Raw genomic sequence first — 13,667 nt, forward strand, 5'->3', positions numbered from 1 at the left:
CAGGTGCCTTGTTTCAGCATTCGTGGTGTAAACAGGTGTTTGTTTCACGATCTGTTAGTGCTACGTTTTTCGTATTTTTGTGCTTTTTGTTGCTGGTTGTATTTGTTGTAATTTTTTTTAACACTTATTTTTGAGAGAGAGACAGCAAGTATTTGTTGTAAATTTTTTTTAACACTTATTTTTTTTTTTTTTTTAAATTTTTTTTTTTTTTTTTCAACGTTTATTTATTTTTGGGACAGAGAGAGACAGAGCATGAACGGGGGAGGGGCAGAGAGAGAGGGAGACACAGAATCGGAAACAGGCTCCAGGCTCTGAGCCATCAGCCTAGAGCCTGACGCGGGGCTCGAACTCCCGGACCGCGAGATCGTGACCTGGCTGAAGTCGGACGCTTAACCGACTGCGCCACCCAGGCGCCCCTAACACTTATTTTTGAGAGAGAGACAGCAAGACAGCATAAATGGAGGAGGGGCAGAGAGGGAGACAGAATCTGAAGCAGGCTCCAGGCTCTGAGATGTCCACACAGAGCCCGACGCGGGGCTCGAACCCACAAACCGCGAGATCATGACCTGAGCTGAAGTTGGACACTCAACTGACTGAGCCACCCAGGTGCCCCTGTTGGTGATTTTAAATTGCCCCTAAGTGTATTGCCGAAATGCCATCCAGAAAGGCTGTGGGGTGCCTCGCAGAGAAAATACCCGAGTTAGGCAGGCTTCATTCAGGCATAGGTTGTGGTGCTGTTGGCCGGAAGCTGGATGCTAAGGAGTCAGCAATGTATGTTAAATAAGTTGTGAAACAGAAACACTTACAACAAGGTTGCATAATGGCGGGTTGATGAAAATATGACCAAAGGCTCATAGAAACCGAACCCGGTATTTCCCGTAGGAGCGGTGGTGCGGTATTTGCCGTGACTTCAGAGAACATTTAACTTCTTGTAAATGATGAGAATCAACTGTATGCTATGCAGGGTTCACTGTCCTATGACACGTTTTGGTCAAAATTAGAATTCTTAAGAGTTAGCCTTCCAGCTTTTCCATGTTTAAACCACCTGGGAAGAGATGAAATCAGGAAGTGGAACAGTCCCACTACCGGGGTGGGGGTGTGTGTGTGTGCCTGTAACTCTGAAGAGGTAACACCTATCTTATAAACTTGTCTTCATGGAAAATTTCAAACATGCGTAAAAGGAGAATCATTGCCTAAAACCCTCTGTAATGAATGATTAGCATTTTCTGACCAGTCTTGTTTTACCTCTGTTTCTACCCTCAATTACTTTGCTGTCTCTAAAAGAAAAGATCTATTTCAGGTTAAAACATACACGAAACCAAACCTCCCCAAGTCCCTCAATAACCTAAGTTAGAGTATTCAGATTTCCTTAATTTTATGATTTTGTTCCTTTAAAAAGCACGCGTAATTATTTTTACTTCATTCCAGAGAGAATTGATATATTGGCATTGATAGATGTGGCTTGTAAATCACTTGCAGTCTGAAGGTTCCCACTCCATCTGTTTCTTGTTTTTCTTTGCTATTTATTTGTCGAAAGCAGGTTAGTTTCCCACTAAGGTTTCTCAGAGTGGAGTTTGTGGACTGCATCCCCATAACGAGATGTGGGTACTGAGATAATAATCTATTTAAAAAATTTTTAAGTCTCCAAAAACACAAAGTGATGTAATGAAATGGCTTCCCGTCTCTGCCCACTCCCCTGTTCCCAACACACACCTACAGGTAACCATTGTTACCAGTTTCTCCATGTGAAACCTTCTCGAGTTTTCTTCCTGTCTCGTACAAGTAAATATTAACATAACATTCTTTCTTTTGGTTTATCCCGAGGTAGCATACCATACAGCAGCCACACTGTATTTTGTTAAATGTCTGAATCCTAACGTACTGCACAGCAGACGGTTCTCGTTAGGCCTGCCCACGTTGGCACAATGTCGTTTGCCGTTCGGATGAAATAACGGTGTGTGTGTTCCATTCCCTGGCAGGTTATTTGCTTTCCAAAGTGGAAGAAAAAGTTGGCTCCCCAGAACGTCCCCTCTCCGACCTGGGACTCATAAGCTATCGCAGTTACTGGAAAGAAGTGCTTCTCCGTTACCTGCATAATTTCCAAGGCAAAGAGATTTCTATCAAAGGTTGGTGTTGTGACTCTTGAAGAGGGTTGGTACCCAAGATGTTAATGCCGCTGAATAGTCCCGCTTTTCCACTGGCCCCGATGTGCGTGTAACCTGCAAAGAGAATGCCTCCTTCTGTGTTTCATCTGAATATGAGAATAGAAGGCCCACTGAATACGGGGCACTGCAGAGACTCACCCTAAAGGTGCCTACGGGTTCCAGAGCGTTTGGCCCCTTGGGAATGGTTATCGATTTGGTTTCACAAACCTGGGCTTGGTAACAAAAGTCCAGAAAGAAGAAAAATGTTTATTTTCCATCAAGTCTTTTGGCACACGCAGGAGCTGGTAAGACATCCCTGTATATTTATGCCAGGGTGGAAGAATTTAATCAGGTCTGTCTTTGACCTTGATTTCCATAGGGGCCGGAGTGATTTCTTGCTGTACTATTCCTCTTTTGTAGTTATTAGAACCGGTGAAATGAATGTTCTGTAAGCTTTTTCTGAACAGGTTGGGTTGAGTGTCAAAGATTCCAACCATTTGGATTTCCTTTAAGGGGGGGGGGTGGCGGTAGAGAGGCTCAGTTGGGGGTTTGAGGGTTTGCACTTTGGCCAGGTTCTCAGTAGTGCTTCTATTTCAGAAATTAGCCAGGAGACAGCTGTGAATCCTGTGGACATTGTCAGCACTCTGCAAGCCCTTCAGATGCTCAAGTACTGGAAAGGAAAACATCTAGTTTTAAAGAGACAGGTAAAGTTTTTGCCACCTGCTGGCTCATGGCTAAATGTCTCTTAAGGCTTAACAGCAAAATGGGGGCTTAACACCCAAAAGGCAGCCCTCTCTTTTTTTCCTTTTTTTTAATGTTTAGTGTTTTGGGGAGAGAGAGACAGTGAATGGAGGAGGGGCAGAGAAAGGGAGACACAGAATCCAAAACAGGCTCTGAGCTGTCAGCACAGAGCCTGACTCGGGGCTCGAACTCACGAACCGTGAGATCACAACCTGAGCCGAAGTCGGAGGCTTAACCGACTGAGCCACCCAGGTGCCCCCCCGCCTTCTCTTCTTAAAGGAGGAGTTTGCTTAGATACACCTTTCACTGGGTCTCTCTCTCTCTTTTTTTTTTTCATAGGCAGCAATGTCTGTTAGGCTTGTCTCCCTCCTATCTTCCCCTCTCAGAAACTTTGGGTAAGCTCCTGTCTCGGATTTGGATGACACGAGTGAAGCCGCTCAGTTAAGCAGCTTTGTGTCCCACAGTACTCGTGTCGTTGCGTGATTTTCTTCGATTGGAAAAAATTGCCCATCTGTAGAGGGGAATCTTCGTAGACCGCAGGGCTCGTGCAAGTGCTTTTAAATTCCTTTAACAAATTCCATCTCAAGTCATGGCCACTTTTAATTTGATTTGGTTGGCTCCTGTATAAGAAGGGCAGATGAATAATTTTCACTTCTTACGGAGGACACAGTAGGAAGAAACGGATTCTGCGGGAAAGCATTTTGTAAATCAGGAGATATTTTTATACCTCTTTCGCACCTTAGCATATCATTAAACTTGGGGCGATTCCTTCCTGACTGACCAGCATTTTGGAATCTGTATGTACAAAGACATTTTCGTTGAACGTGTATAATAATTTTTCCTGTTGTTCTCCCCCAGGACCTGATTGATGAGTGGATAGCCAAGGAGGCCAAAAGATCCAACTCCAATAAAACCATGGATCCGAGCTGTTTAAAATGGACCCCTCCCAAGGGCACTTAAAGTGACCTGTTACTCTGAGCCAGCGAACCCCAGCAGTAGGAATCCGTACCCTAGGGATCTGTCTGTCATTTCTGTTGCTCTTGTGATTGGCAAGTACAGTATCCTCTGGGAAGGCCACGCCCCTCAGGACTGTCCTGGCTCCGAGCCTCACGTACTCTGCAGACGCTGGTTCTGAGGAACTGTTGTTTCGGCCTCAGTGAGGTTGCCTGGATGGGATCTCTGGTAGACTTGAGCACAGATCCCTCGTAGCACTGACCCAAGGTGTTCTGTTTGGTACTGTACCTGTCCAGTCACTGGTTCCCCTCGTGCCCTCTAGCCCCTTCAGGTTGTGTTGTGTCTCCCGAACTTTGTAGTAGTGCTTCTTGCTGCCCCGGTCACCAGACTTCCAAATAACGGTTGTCGCCACCAGGACCTTTTCAGTTACTCCTTAACGTGTTGTTTTTTTTTTTTTTTTTTTTTTTTTTTTTGGGAAGAGCAGGGAGGAGGGAACGCTTGTGAGTGTGTGCCCACTCGGAGGGGTCCATTCCCTTTGGATTTTTATCTCCCTTGCAGTTTTTTCCCCCCACCATTTCTATTGAAAGGTCTGGTTTTGGTCAGCGTCCAGCTGACCAGAGACCAGTAGTTTTTAACTTGGTAACAGTATGTAATTTATCCGAATGAAATGGAGAAGGAGGGTCGAGAGGTGGTGATTCTGTCCCTGGCGTTCACCTGCAGTGAACTTGCAGTGTCTCGGGGGAAGCCAATGAGTGCTTCTTGCCTCCCCGGGAAGTGCCCAGTCCTGAATGTATTCTCCTCCCCTAACTCCCCGCCCCGTTTTATGTACGTCTGCAGGTGCCAAAATAATGTCCAGTTCGCACGCTCCCTGGGTCGTTAGGCTGCACAGACCTTTCCCCAGGGCCCACCAGTCTCGTACTTCTGTCCGAGTCGCGGTGATTTTTTTTTTTTTTTTTTTTTTTTTTTTTTTTTTTTTTTTGGCCCGGACATCCCTGGAGAAGTAGGAAGTGACCGCGAGGGACTTCCGGATCTCCTCTCAGCCCATGACTCAGCAGGGCAGAGTGGCCACCCCCCTGCCAACGTTGGCTCCTCTTCGACAGTGCCTCACCCTCCCCTCTTGAACTGAAGCACTCCTGCCCTTCCAAGAACTCCTCCTCCATTTCCTTTTTTGGGATCTGCCACCATCCCTACCCAACCTCCCCCCCCCCCCCCCATTCTCTGGTCTCCTATTTTTGGTTTCAAGCAAAGGAAGAGATGCTCCCTCTAATTTCTGTCCGGCCCATTATAACCTGCTATCTTGGGGCAGCTTTTGATGTAGGACCCGCCACCCTTCCCAACTTGGTCGCCTCCAACACCGCTGTCTTCGTGTGGAGCCCTCCCCACAATCCCGACTCTGGTCATTTGTGCCTTTCTCCTGTCATCTCTGTACACTACTTATACTCACTGTGGGTTGGGGGGAGCTAATTTTAAGCATGTTCAGTGGCAGCTCCCTGCCAGTTTCAGTGTCACTGTTAAAAGTTTATCCAAAAGCAACTTCACTGGGGGTTTTCTTAAGGGGTAAAGGCCTTTTATCGAAGCTAACCCTTCCCCACATGTGGTAGAATGTGCTGTTCTATATCTACTCCTCAATAAAGCATGTTCTCTGCTCAAGCCCGTTTTGCGCAGGAGCCTTTCTTTGGACGGGGTGCCGAGGACCCGGCGCTCCTGGTGTGTGCACTTGGCGTTTATCTTCCCCAGCAGTAAGCTGACTGTTGAGGGATGTGGTTCGTGGCTGTGGAATTTTTTTTTTTTCTTCTCTGATGCAGGCTATCTATAGAGGGAGTGATCGCTCCGAACTCTTCTCGGTGGGATGGCTTCTCTCTGCCTCACTCAGTTGCCGCTAATAGGTATGCATAGCAGTGATTGGTCGGTATTCCTGCCTTTTTTTTTTTTTTTAAAGTAAGCTGTATGCCCAACATGGGGCTCGAACTCCTAAATCCGAGATCAAGAGTCACATGTGCTACAAACTGAGCCAGCCTGGTGCCTCATTAGTGCATTTTCCTGTGATTACAAGTGCAAAGGAACCAGCAGGAAGTTGGATAGCCGGGATACAGTGGCTACTTGGAGTGGAGTGGGGACAGGTTTCCCTCTCCTCACTAAGCTCCTTTGTTAATAGCATTGTCTCCTCCTGGTCGCTGACTCCCAAGTTGAGAGGATGTCTGAAAGGAGCTCATTTGCCCTGGAACGTTTACCCAGTGCAGGAAAAGGAAGGCTGGCACAGTTGAGTGGCCGACTCTTGATTGTGGCTCATGTCATAGTCTTCCGGTTTCCAGAACAAGTCCCTGGTCGGGCTCCACGCTCACAGCACGGAGCCTACTTGGGATTCTCTCCCTCTCGGTCCCTCCCCCTCTTGCTTACTCTCTTTCAAAATATATAAATTCTTAAAAAAGAGGGGCGCCTGGGTGGCTCAGTCGGTGAAGCGTCCGACTTCGGCTCAGGTCACGGTCTCACGGTCCGTGAGTTCGAGCCCCGCGTCGGGCTCTGGGCTGATGGCTCAGAGCCTGGAGCCTGCTTCCGATTCTGTGTCTCCCTCTCTCTCTGCCCCTCCCCCGTTCATGCTCTGTCTCTCTCTGTCTCAAAAATAAATAAACGTTAAAAAAAAAAATTAAAAAAAAAAACAAAAACAAAGACCCTTCTTAAACTCTTAGAATGATGTATACCCAAATCTCCCTATTCTAGATATTTGTATCAAAGGGAAATTCTGCTCACTCGCATTTCTTTTTTTTTTTTTTTCTAATGTTTTTATTTATTTTTGAGACAGACTGAGCATGAGCAGGGGAGGGGCAGAGAGAGAGGGAGACATAGAATCTGAAGCAGGCTCCAGGCTCCGAGCTGTCATCACGGAGCCCGACGTGGGGCTCGAACCCACAGACTGAGATCACGACCTGAGCTGAAGTTGGACACTTCACCAACTGAGCCACCCAGGCGCCCCTGGTCGCTCACATTTCTAAAACATTGAAATGCGTCATGTGAGCCATGAGCCTGGAATGCTGAGGTCAGGGCACTAGAAGTTTTCTTGCGCACAGTCCGGAGCCCAAGACTCAGCTGATTGCCACCCAACGTGCCTTACGGAAAAGTAAAAGATTTCTCTGGTTTCAATCCCTTACAGGTAGGGGAACAGAGTGTTCACTTCCTGGGCGATTTTGTGTAAGACTGACCCCTCTGACTCTTTTTACCTGCACAAAAGCAACTCGGCTGCTTACGCTCTTTTCTAGCAGAACAAGTCTGGAATTCCTGGATCCAGCTCCTGAAACCCTCTAAGTGGAAGCGCCTACTCTGTTTCCGGAGGAGAAGGGAGCCCTGGCGTGTGCTGGCTACTTCCTGTATATGCCTGGCACTGCTATGAGCCTTCCCACTGCCTCTGACCCTCACGTCAGCCCCACGCAGGAGTAATTCACACTGGTTCTGCAGGACGCCTGGAGCCTAAGGTGACAATAAACAATGAAGGCAGGACATTCATTTTGTAGTCTGTCCAGCGTGAGAACCTAACACCCTACCCTCTATCTTTCCACGTTTTTGGTTCCATGATAATCAGTCATCCCCCCAACCCCTCCACTTTAAAAAAAAAAAAAAAATTTCTTTTAATGTTTATTTTGGAGAGAGCGTGAACAGGACGAGGAGCAGAGAGAGGGAGACACAGAATCCGAAGCAGGCTCCAGGCTCCGAGCTGTCAGCACGGAGCCCGACGCGGGGCTCGAACTCACCAACCGCAAGATCATGCCCTGAGCCGAAGTCAGACGCTCCACCGACTGAGCCATCCATCCGTGCACCCCAGTCATCCTCCCCCTTTTGGATTTCCTTGCTTCAGCCACAGGCGCCCATACTTCTAGTGGTTTCCGTTGCAAGAAAAATACACGTGGAAACTTTCAGATGAAGGAAAGGACTTCAGTTGATCCTATAAGCAGCAGCTGGGGGCCAGAGACCTGAACCAGGAAGCAGAAGCCCTGCCCTGTTCTGGTGCTGCTGATTTTAGGATTGAGCTATTCAGTAAGCATCATCCCTTCCTGAGGTTTCCTTCCCTCATACCTCGCTCTTCATGGGAAAATTGGAGGCTCAAGAGTTCTTGCTGCTGGATTATAGAAACCAAGTCCTGATTCCCTCTGAATCCAGACCTGTTAACGATGCCGTCATGAGCCCCGTGATCCCTCTGCCTGTTATTCCCATTTCTCCCAAGGAAGTAGAGGGAGTCAAGTGATTTTTCTTTCTTTTTTTTTTTTTTTTAAAACAATATGGTTCACCCTGTATAGGCCAAGATGACGCTTGTGATTGTTAGCTTTGTTTTTGTCCCTGTAGTTTTGGGCAGATGGCCTGCCTAGGGTTGGGAATGGTCTTGCATGGAGTTGATGCGAAAATTAGTTGGTTCAAATGAAGGTTGGGGCCAGTAGGAAAATAGAGCTCAGCTTACGGTACACATTTCTGGAATATGGAATGGGATGGAAAGCATCGACTTACGGGTGTATTAGTAACTTCACCTTCCTGCCTTTTCATCCAAAGAGCCACTGATAGGCCAAATGGCATCCAGGAAGTGCAGGTTGGGTGACCGGTGCCAGGGTCACGCATCGGAGCTCTCTGCGGAGACTATCGTTTTTTTTCTTCTGACCTTTTGAGAAAAACTAGCCTTGGATCTTCTGGAATGCACGCGATGCTGAGACGCACACATTTGTCTACAGTTCAGGAGACCCCGCCTTCGAAGTCCATTCCTGCATTGAGGTTCAGAAATAAGAAACCTTGGTTTGTGAAAGCTTCTGTGAGCAAGTGTGAACCCTGCCTTCACACCCCCCAGAGCCCTCAACTGGCTTGTGTGTGCAGGCTCAAATGACCGGTCCCACGGAGTAAGGTAAAGTGGGACTCGCTGTGGCTCTCCACTTCCTCCCGTGGCCTCCCAAGCGTGCATATACACAAAATGCGGCACGGGGTTCTGCATGTTCGGATAAAGTGAAAACTCCTTGGCTAACTATGTGGGGTGTGCTAGGAGTCGTAGACAACGATCTTTGGTCTTCAGCCGGATCATGGAATTCTAAGCACTAGACTCGCTGGATTTGCCCCGGCCCCGTCTGCTCCAAACTTGTAGGACTGCCTCACCCAGACTGTCTCCTGCCGAGGGGGGCAGTGTAATTGCCCGCTTCCTTTGTGGTGTCTTCCAACCAAATGCCAGTGAGTGTCACCAAGGAGGAAACAAAAGACCGCCCGGTGGTGGCAAATGCCCCTGGTGCTGAAATATCAGCTTGTCTCCTCGGCCTTGTGCAAGACCTTAGAGATGCAGGTCACGTGGCCGCCATTTGCGAGTTTGGGGGCTGGTTTATTTGTGCCAAGAGTGGAGAAAATAACCTGTGCTGTTGCACAACACGGGCTCCGTTGCTCGCCCCAGACGGTCTCTGTGAGATATCAACACCTTTATCCTTGACCCGTCACGTTCATTCCAAGCAGCCTTCCCTTCTTCACCGGGGGTTCGTTTCTGGGAACAGCTCACCTTCTATTTATTCCAGAGTTATTAGAAACCTACACTCTTGTCTGTCTGTCTGTCTGTCTGTCTCTCTCTCTCTCTCTCTCTCTCTCACACACACACACACACACACACACACACACACACACACACAGGTGTGGTAGATCATCTCCAGAGCTGGCCACCAGCGGTCTCTGCCATTTCTGGCTATGTGTTCTGTTCCTCCCAGCAAGAGCCATCCTTTTCCTTCCGGAGAGTGGGCTGGACTCTTCGCTTGTTTTGACCCCTTGAATGTGGCAGAAGTGATAGGCTGGCGGCTTCCGCTTTTGCTGTGGGAAACCAGCTGAGATGTTTCCACACCCGAAGCTTGAGCGAAAGTGAAGAGTGAGGGCCGTGCAAAGAGAGACCGGGCGTGGGAGGAGGTGCAGAAGTGGAATACCGAGATCCCAGGCCTCCCTCCTGAATGCGGCCTCGGCAGTGACCCCTGCTGGCACCGCTTGAAACTAAAGAAACGCAAGGGTGAAATACCGTTCGAAGCCCTTCCTTGCAGACGATTTTGACAGCGTTGGGCAAGGGCAGAAGAGAACTTTCGAAATGCGAGGACAGGAATTGAGTTTGGCCTCTAGGTTGCCTCAGCTGGTTGCCTGTGACTGGAAACCAGATGTGCCTGGCAAAGGGCCACCCCCTGTGTAACTCCAGGGGCACTATTCCTAGGCCTTACTACGGCGGCCTAGGAGCCACTTCGAGCCCGGTGTGACCATTCAGCTTATTTCAGCTGTCAAGTTGCTTCTGAGGTCCCTGCCTGGCCTTGGAATCTCAGCTACCTCCTTATGGAAGCGGGTCAAGAAGAGTGGAGAATAATTTCCTGCTGTCCAGACGTGGCTCGTCGCCTCCCTGCTCATCCACGGGGCTTTCCAATGCTTCTTGGATTAAGGTCACATTCATCCTGGCTTTCAAGTCTTTTCCATAAGCTGACTCAGCTCACATGGCCTTGGTGGTTCCCCTACACACAGCCTCAGAGTGCAGCTGGCTTAGTCTCTACCCCCTCTCCTCTCTTTCCTGGATAATCCTCCCCTAAGTGTGTTCCACTGAACCCCATAGTATGGGCAAAAAGGATACTGTAGCCACACAAGCTAGGAAATCAACTCCGTTAAAAAGTAGCGGTATGTTTTTTGACATCAGAGCTTCTCAAAACCTCCCTCTTGGGCTTTTCCTAGAGGAAAACAGTAACATTTCCTAAAACGATCCAATCTGGAAGGAGACTCCTGCAAGACTGGTATGCTGGGGGGGTGGGGAGTGGTTAGACATTTGGAAGTTAATCCCCCACCAATTGAAATGGCCCAGCTAAAAAGGAGTTCCTTGTGAAGCCTTAATTCTGCCTGGGACTTGTCTGTACGGTTATGGGCGTAGACCAAGCGAGTGGAGGGGTTTGGGTGTTTGGAACGAAGGCACCTTGGCTCAAATCCTGGGTCTGCCATTTCCCGTGTAACTTCAAGCGCGTGGCTTATTGTCACCTGCAGAGTGAGGATAGTAACTATGAAGGGAAATTGTCTTGCAGAATGCCTGGCTTATACACAGATGTTCATTTGCCCAAAAAAAAAAAAAAAAAAAGGCTTTGCAGTCTCCTGGAGGAGGCAGATAAGAATACATATGATTTCTAATTGTGATCAGTGCTGCGAAGGGAAAAGGACCGGGGGTGGGAGCAGCAGTGGAGGCCGCTGGTTGAGCTTGGTTATCAAGGAATCCCTGAGAAGACCCTTTATCTTGAACAATGAGTTGGCCAGGGGTGGGGGAGTGGAGGAATGGGGGCAGCTCTCCCAAGGCAGAGAGAGCCTCGGTATGGGGCCGGGTGTAGGTGAGCCCTGGTGTGTGTGAGGGCCTGAGAGAAAGCCCGGCTGTGGATTAAGGAACAGCACAGGGACTTGGAGGCCTTGACTGTCGGGTTTATCCCTGGAAGCTGAACTGCGGCCAGCGGGGGCTGGCGGGATCCGATTTCCCATTTTAAAAGGTCATGCTCTGGGTGGCGCATGGATGGGGGTGGGTCTGGCAGTCAGGTGGGAAAGCAAGGAAGTGGGGGGGGGGGGGGGGTGTCGCCCTCCCGGCAAGGGAAGACCGCGGTTTGCACAAAGGGTGGTCGTGGAGGGGGCAGGAATTTGAGATGGATTTTGGAGAAGCCGAGAACTGGGGGATGTATTCGATGTGAGGCACGAGGAGTAGAGAGAGGGTGGCTCCCAGGTTTCTACCAGGCACGCAGAGGTGCCATTTGTGGAGATGCCCACCACGGTGGGGGGGGGGGGGGGAACGGGGAGGAGTGCCTTTGGGGCGGTCGGTGAAGAGTTCAGCGTTAGCACCTGCTGAGGTTGAGAACCACACGGTATGTGTGTGATACGCTGTGGCTGCGATTATTTATCTCAGGTACTTGTATTAAGTTTGGCTCCCTCGTGGCTCTCTAGAGACAGAGACTCCCCGAGGACAGGAAGTGTGAGCCCTTCTGTCAAAACACTCTCCAAGGACCTCTTAGGCGCCAAGCCCTACTTTGGCTCTGGGATAAAGACGCATGGGATGTGGTCCTCGTGCTTGAGAAACCCTGCCGACGGGAAGTGTGAGCTCGAAGATCCTATATTGAGTGGTGTCATGGAAGTATGTGCAAGGTGCTTTGGAAACTCAGAGGCGGGAGTGAATGAGTAGTTCCCAGCTTGGGAAAGCTTTTCAGAGACCTTGACCTCTAAGAATTCCCCAGCACGGTAACCAGAAGTTGAGGGAACGTGGTGGTGGGGGGGTGAGATCAGGATCAATGGAGAGCAGGGAGTTGCCTTTGCACATCTCAGTCCCCCCTGTAAGGTCGTTAGATCTTCAAGGACAAATCTGTGTCCCCCTTCTTCCGTCTGAGTTCCTGGCCCAGTGCCGGCACAGAGAGGACGCTCACTAAATATTTGGTGACTCCAGTTTCTCTTAAATGTCCCAAATTTCAGTCTTCTTTGCCACTCCTTCAAGTTGGGCTATGACAGTGACCCGCCTCTTGGGACCACGGCACTGGGTGGGGGGACGGGGGGTAGGAGTTCAGGAGTGGATGGAGTAAGGGGTGCATTAACTGGGGAATTCTGCAGGGGTGTCTGGAGAGGGCTTGCACCGCCCCCACTTCCATCTGGCTCACTGGCCGTGCGTGAGGTGGGAGAAGGAAGAACGGGGAGACCTGAGGTTGATTCAGGGCTCATGATGAACAGGATGGAAGCTATTTTATTACAGGTCGAATAGAGGGATCTATCTTAACTGGTTGTGCTGACCCCATCTGGCTGCCCCTTACTGGTCTCTGCTTTCACTGAAACCTTCCCTGGCACCCAGATGAAGGGCCTGCCCTCTCCTCCAGTGCCGTCTTCCCCTCCCTTTAAAAACAGCCTGGGGGCGCCTGGGTGGCTCAGTCGGTTAAGCGTCTGACTTCGGCTCAGGTCATGAGCTCACGGGTCGTGAGTTCAAGCAAACCCCACGTCGGGCTCTGTGCTGACAGCTCAGAGCCTGGAGCCTGTTTCGGATTCTGTGTCTCCCTCTCTCTCTCTGAACCGCCCCTCCCGCCCCGTTCATGCCCTGTCTCTCTCTGTCTCAAAAATAAATATTAAAAATTTTTTTTTAATAAAAAATAAAAACAGCCTGGCCACTCCACTCCCAAAAGATCAGATGTACCCCTCCCAAAAAACCTCTAACCCGTTTCCTTCTTTGTAGAGAGAGGGACACAGAAGCTAAATGTTATGTAGCCTAGGGAATTAATGAATTGTCTTCTGCTGAGCCCACACAACTCCTTACTCGTCCCTTTACGTAGCCCCTCCACGCTTACTCCCTAGCTTTGCCCTCCGTGGTTTCATTCTGGTTGGCGGGCCTGTTTCTAAGCATCCCAGAGTCCTCTGTGCCCTGCCTGCCTATTAACCCCTGGGGCTGCGACAGTTGTCTCCCCATCAGACTGCGGGCTCCCTAAGGGTAGGAAGTGTTTCGTTGCTCCGGAGCTCTCCCCAGTGCTCAGAGCATGAACTAGCTGCCTGTGTCCCAAAAGCAAAGCAGTTACTTGAAGAGCCCCTTTTTATACGTGAGAATTGATGAAGGAGGACCTGGGATCCAATTCCTCTCCAGGTCAGTGGACCCATGGATTCGGGTCGTTGAGATGATGACCTGTGAGTAGGGAAAAGGGTGTCTTTCAGGCTGGGGCTGTCCTGCTTACCTGTGTCCCAAAGGTGGGGACCAGGGCTGTTTAGAATTTCCCTTTGCGGTTCTGGAAAAGACCTCGCCTGCTGCCCTGCCGGGCCCCTGGGCATTCCTGCCATCTACCCTGTGCCAGAGAAGAAACTGCTCACCGTTTG

At 49.6% G+C, this 13,667-nt stretch overlaps 1 protein-coding gene across 4 annotated transcripts in view; it reads left to right on the forward strand.

Moving 5' to 3' along the window:
• KAT7 (lysine acetyltransferase 7) overlaps positions 1-5,489 on the forward strand; it is a 32,269-nt gene extending 26,780 nt beyond the window's left edge. For 3 of the 4 annotated variants that reach the window (XM_047845817.1, XM_047845818.1, XM_047845819.1), the window contains 3 exons: positions 1,980-2,126; positions 2,742-2,848; positions 3,744-5,489. In XM_047845817.1, coding sequence (XP_047701773.1) covers positions 1,980-2,126; positions 2,742-2,848; positions 3,744-3,845 — 356 coding nt within the window. In that variant the 3' untranslated portion in view covers positions 3,846-5,489. Of the gene's footprint in view, positions 1-1,979; positions 2,450-2,741; positions 2,849-3,743 lie in introns of those variants that run through there. The other variant, XR_007149438.1, reaches the window with a different exon arrangement.
• The last annotated feature ends 8,178 nt before the right edge of the window (positions 5,490-13,667 follow it).

Source organism: Prionailurus viverrinus, unplaced genomic scaffold, assembly GCF_022837055.1.
Source record: "Prionailurus viverrinus isolate Anna unplaced genomic scaffold, UM_Priviv_1.0 scaffold_35, whole genome shotgun sequence".
Taxonomy (NCBI): Eukaryota; Metazoa; Chordata; class Mammalia; order Carnivora; family Felidae; genus Prionailurus; species Prionailurus viverrinus.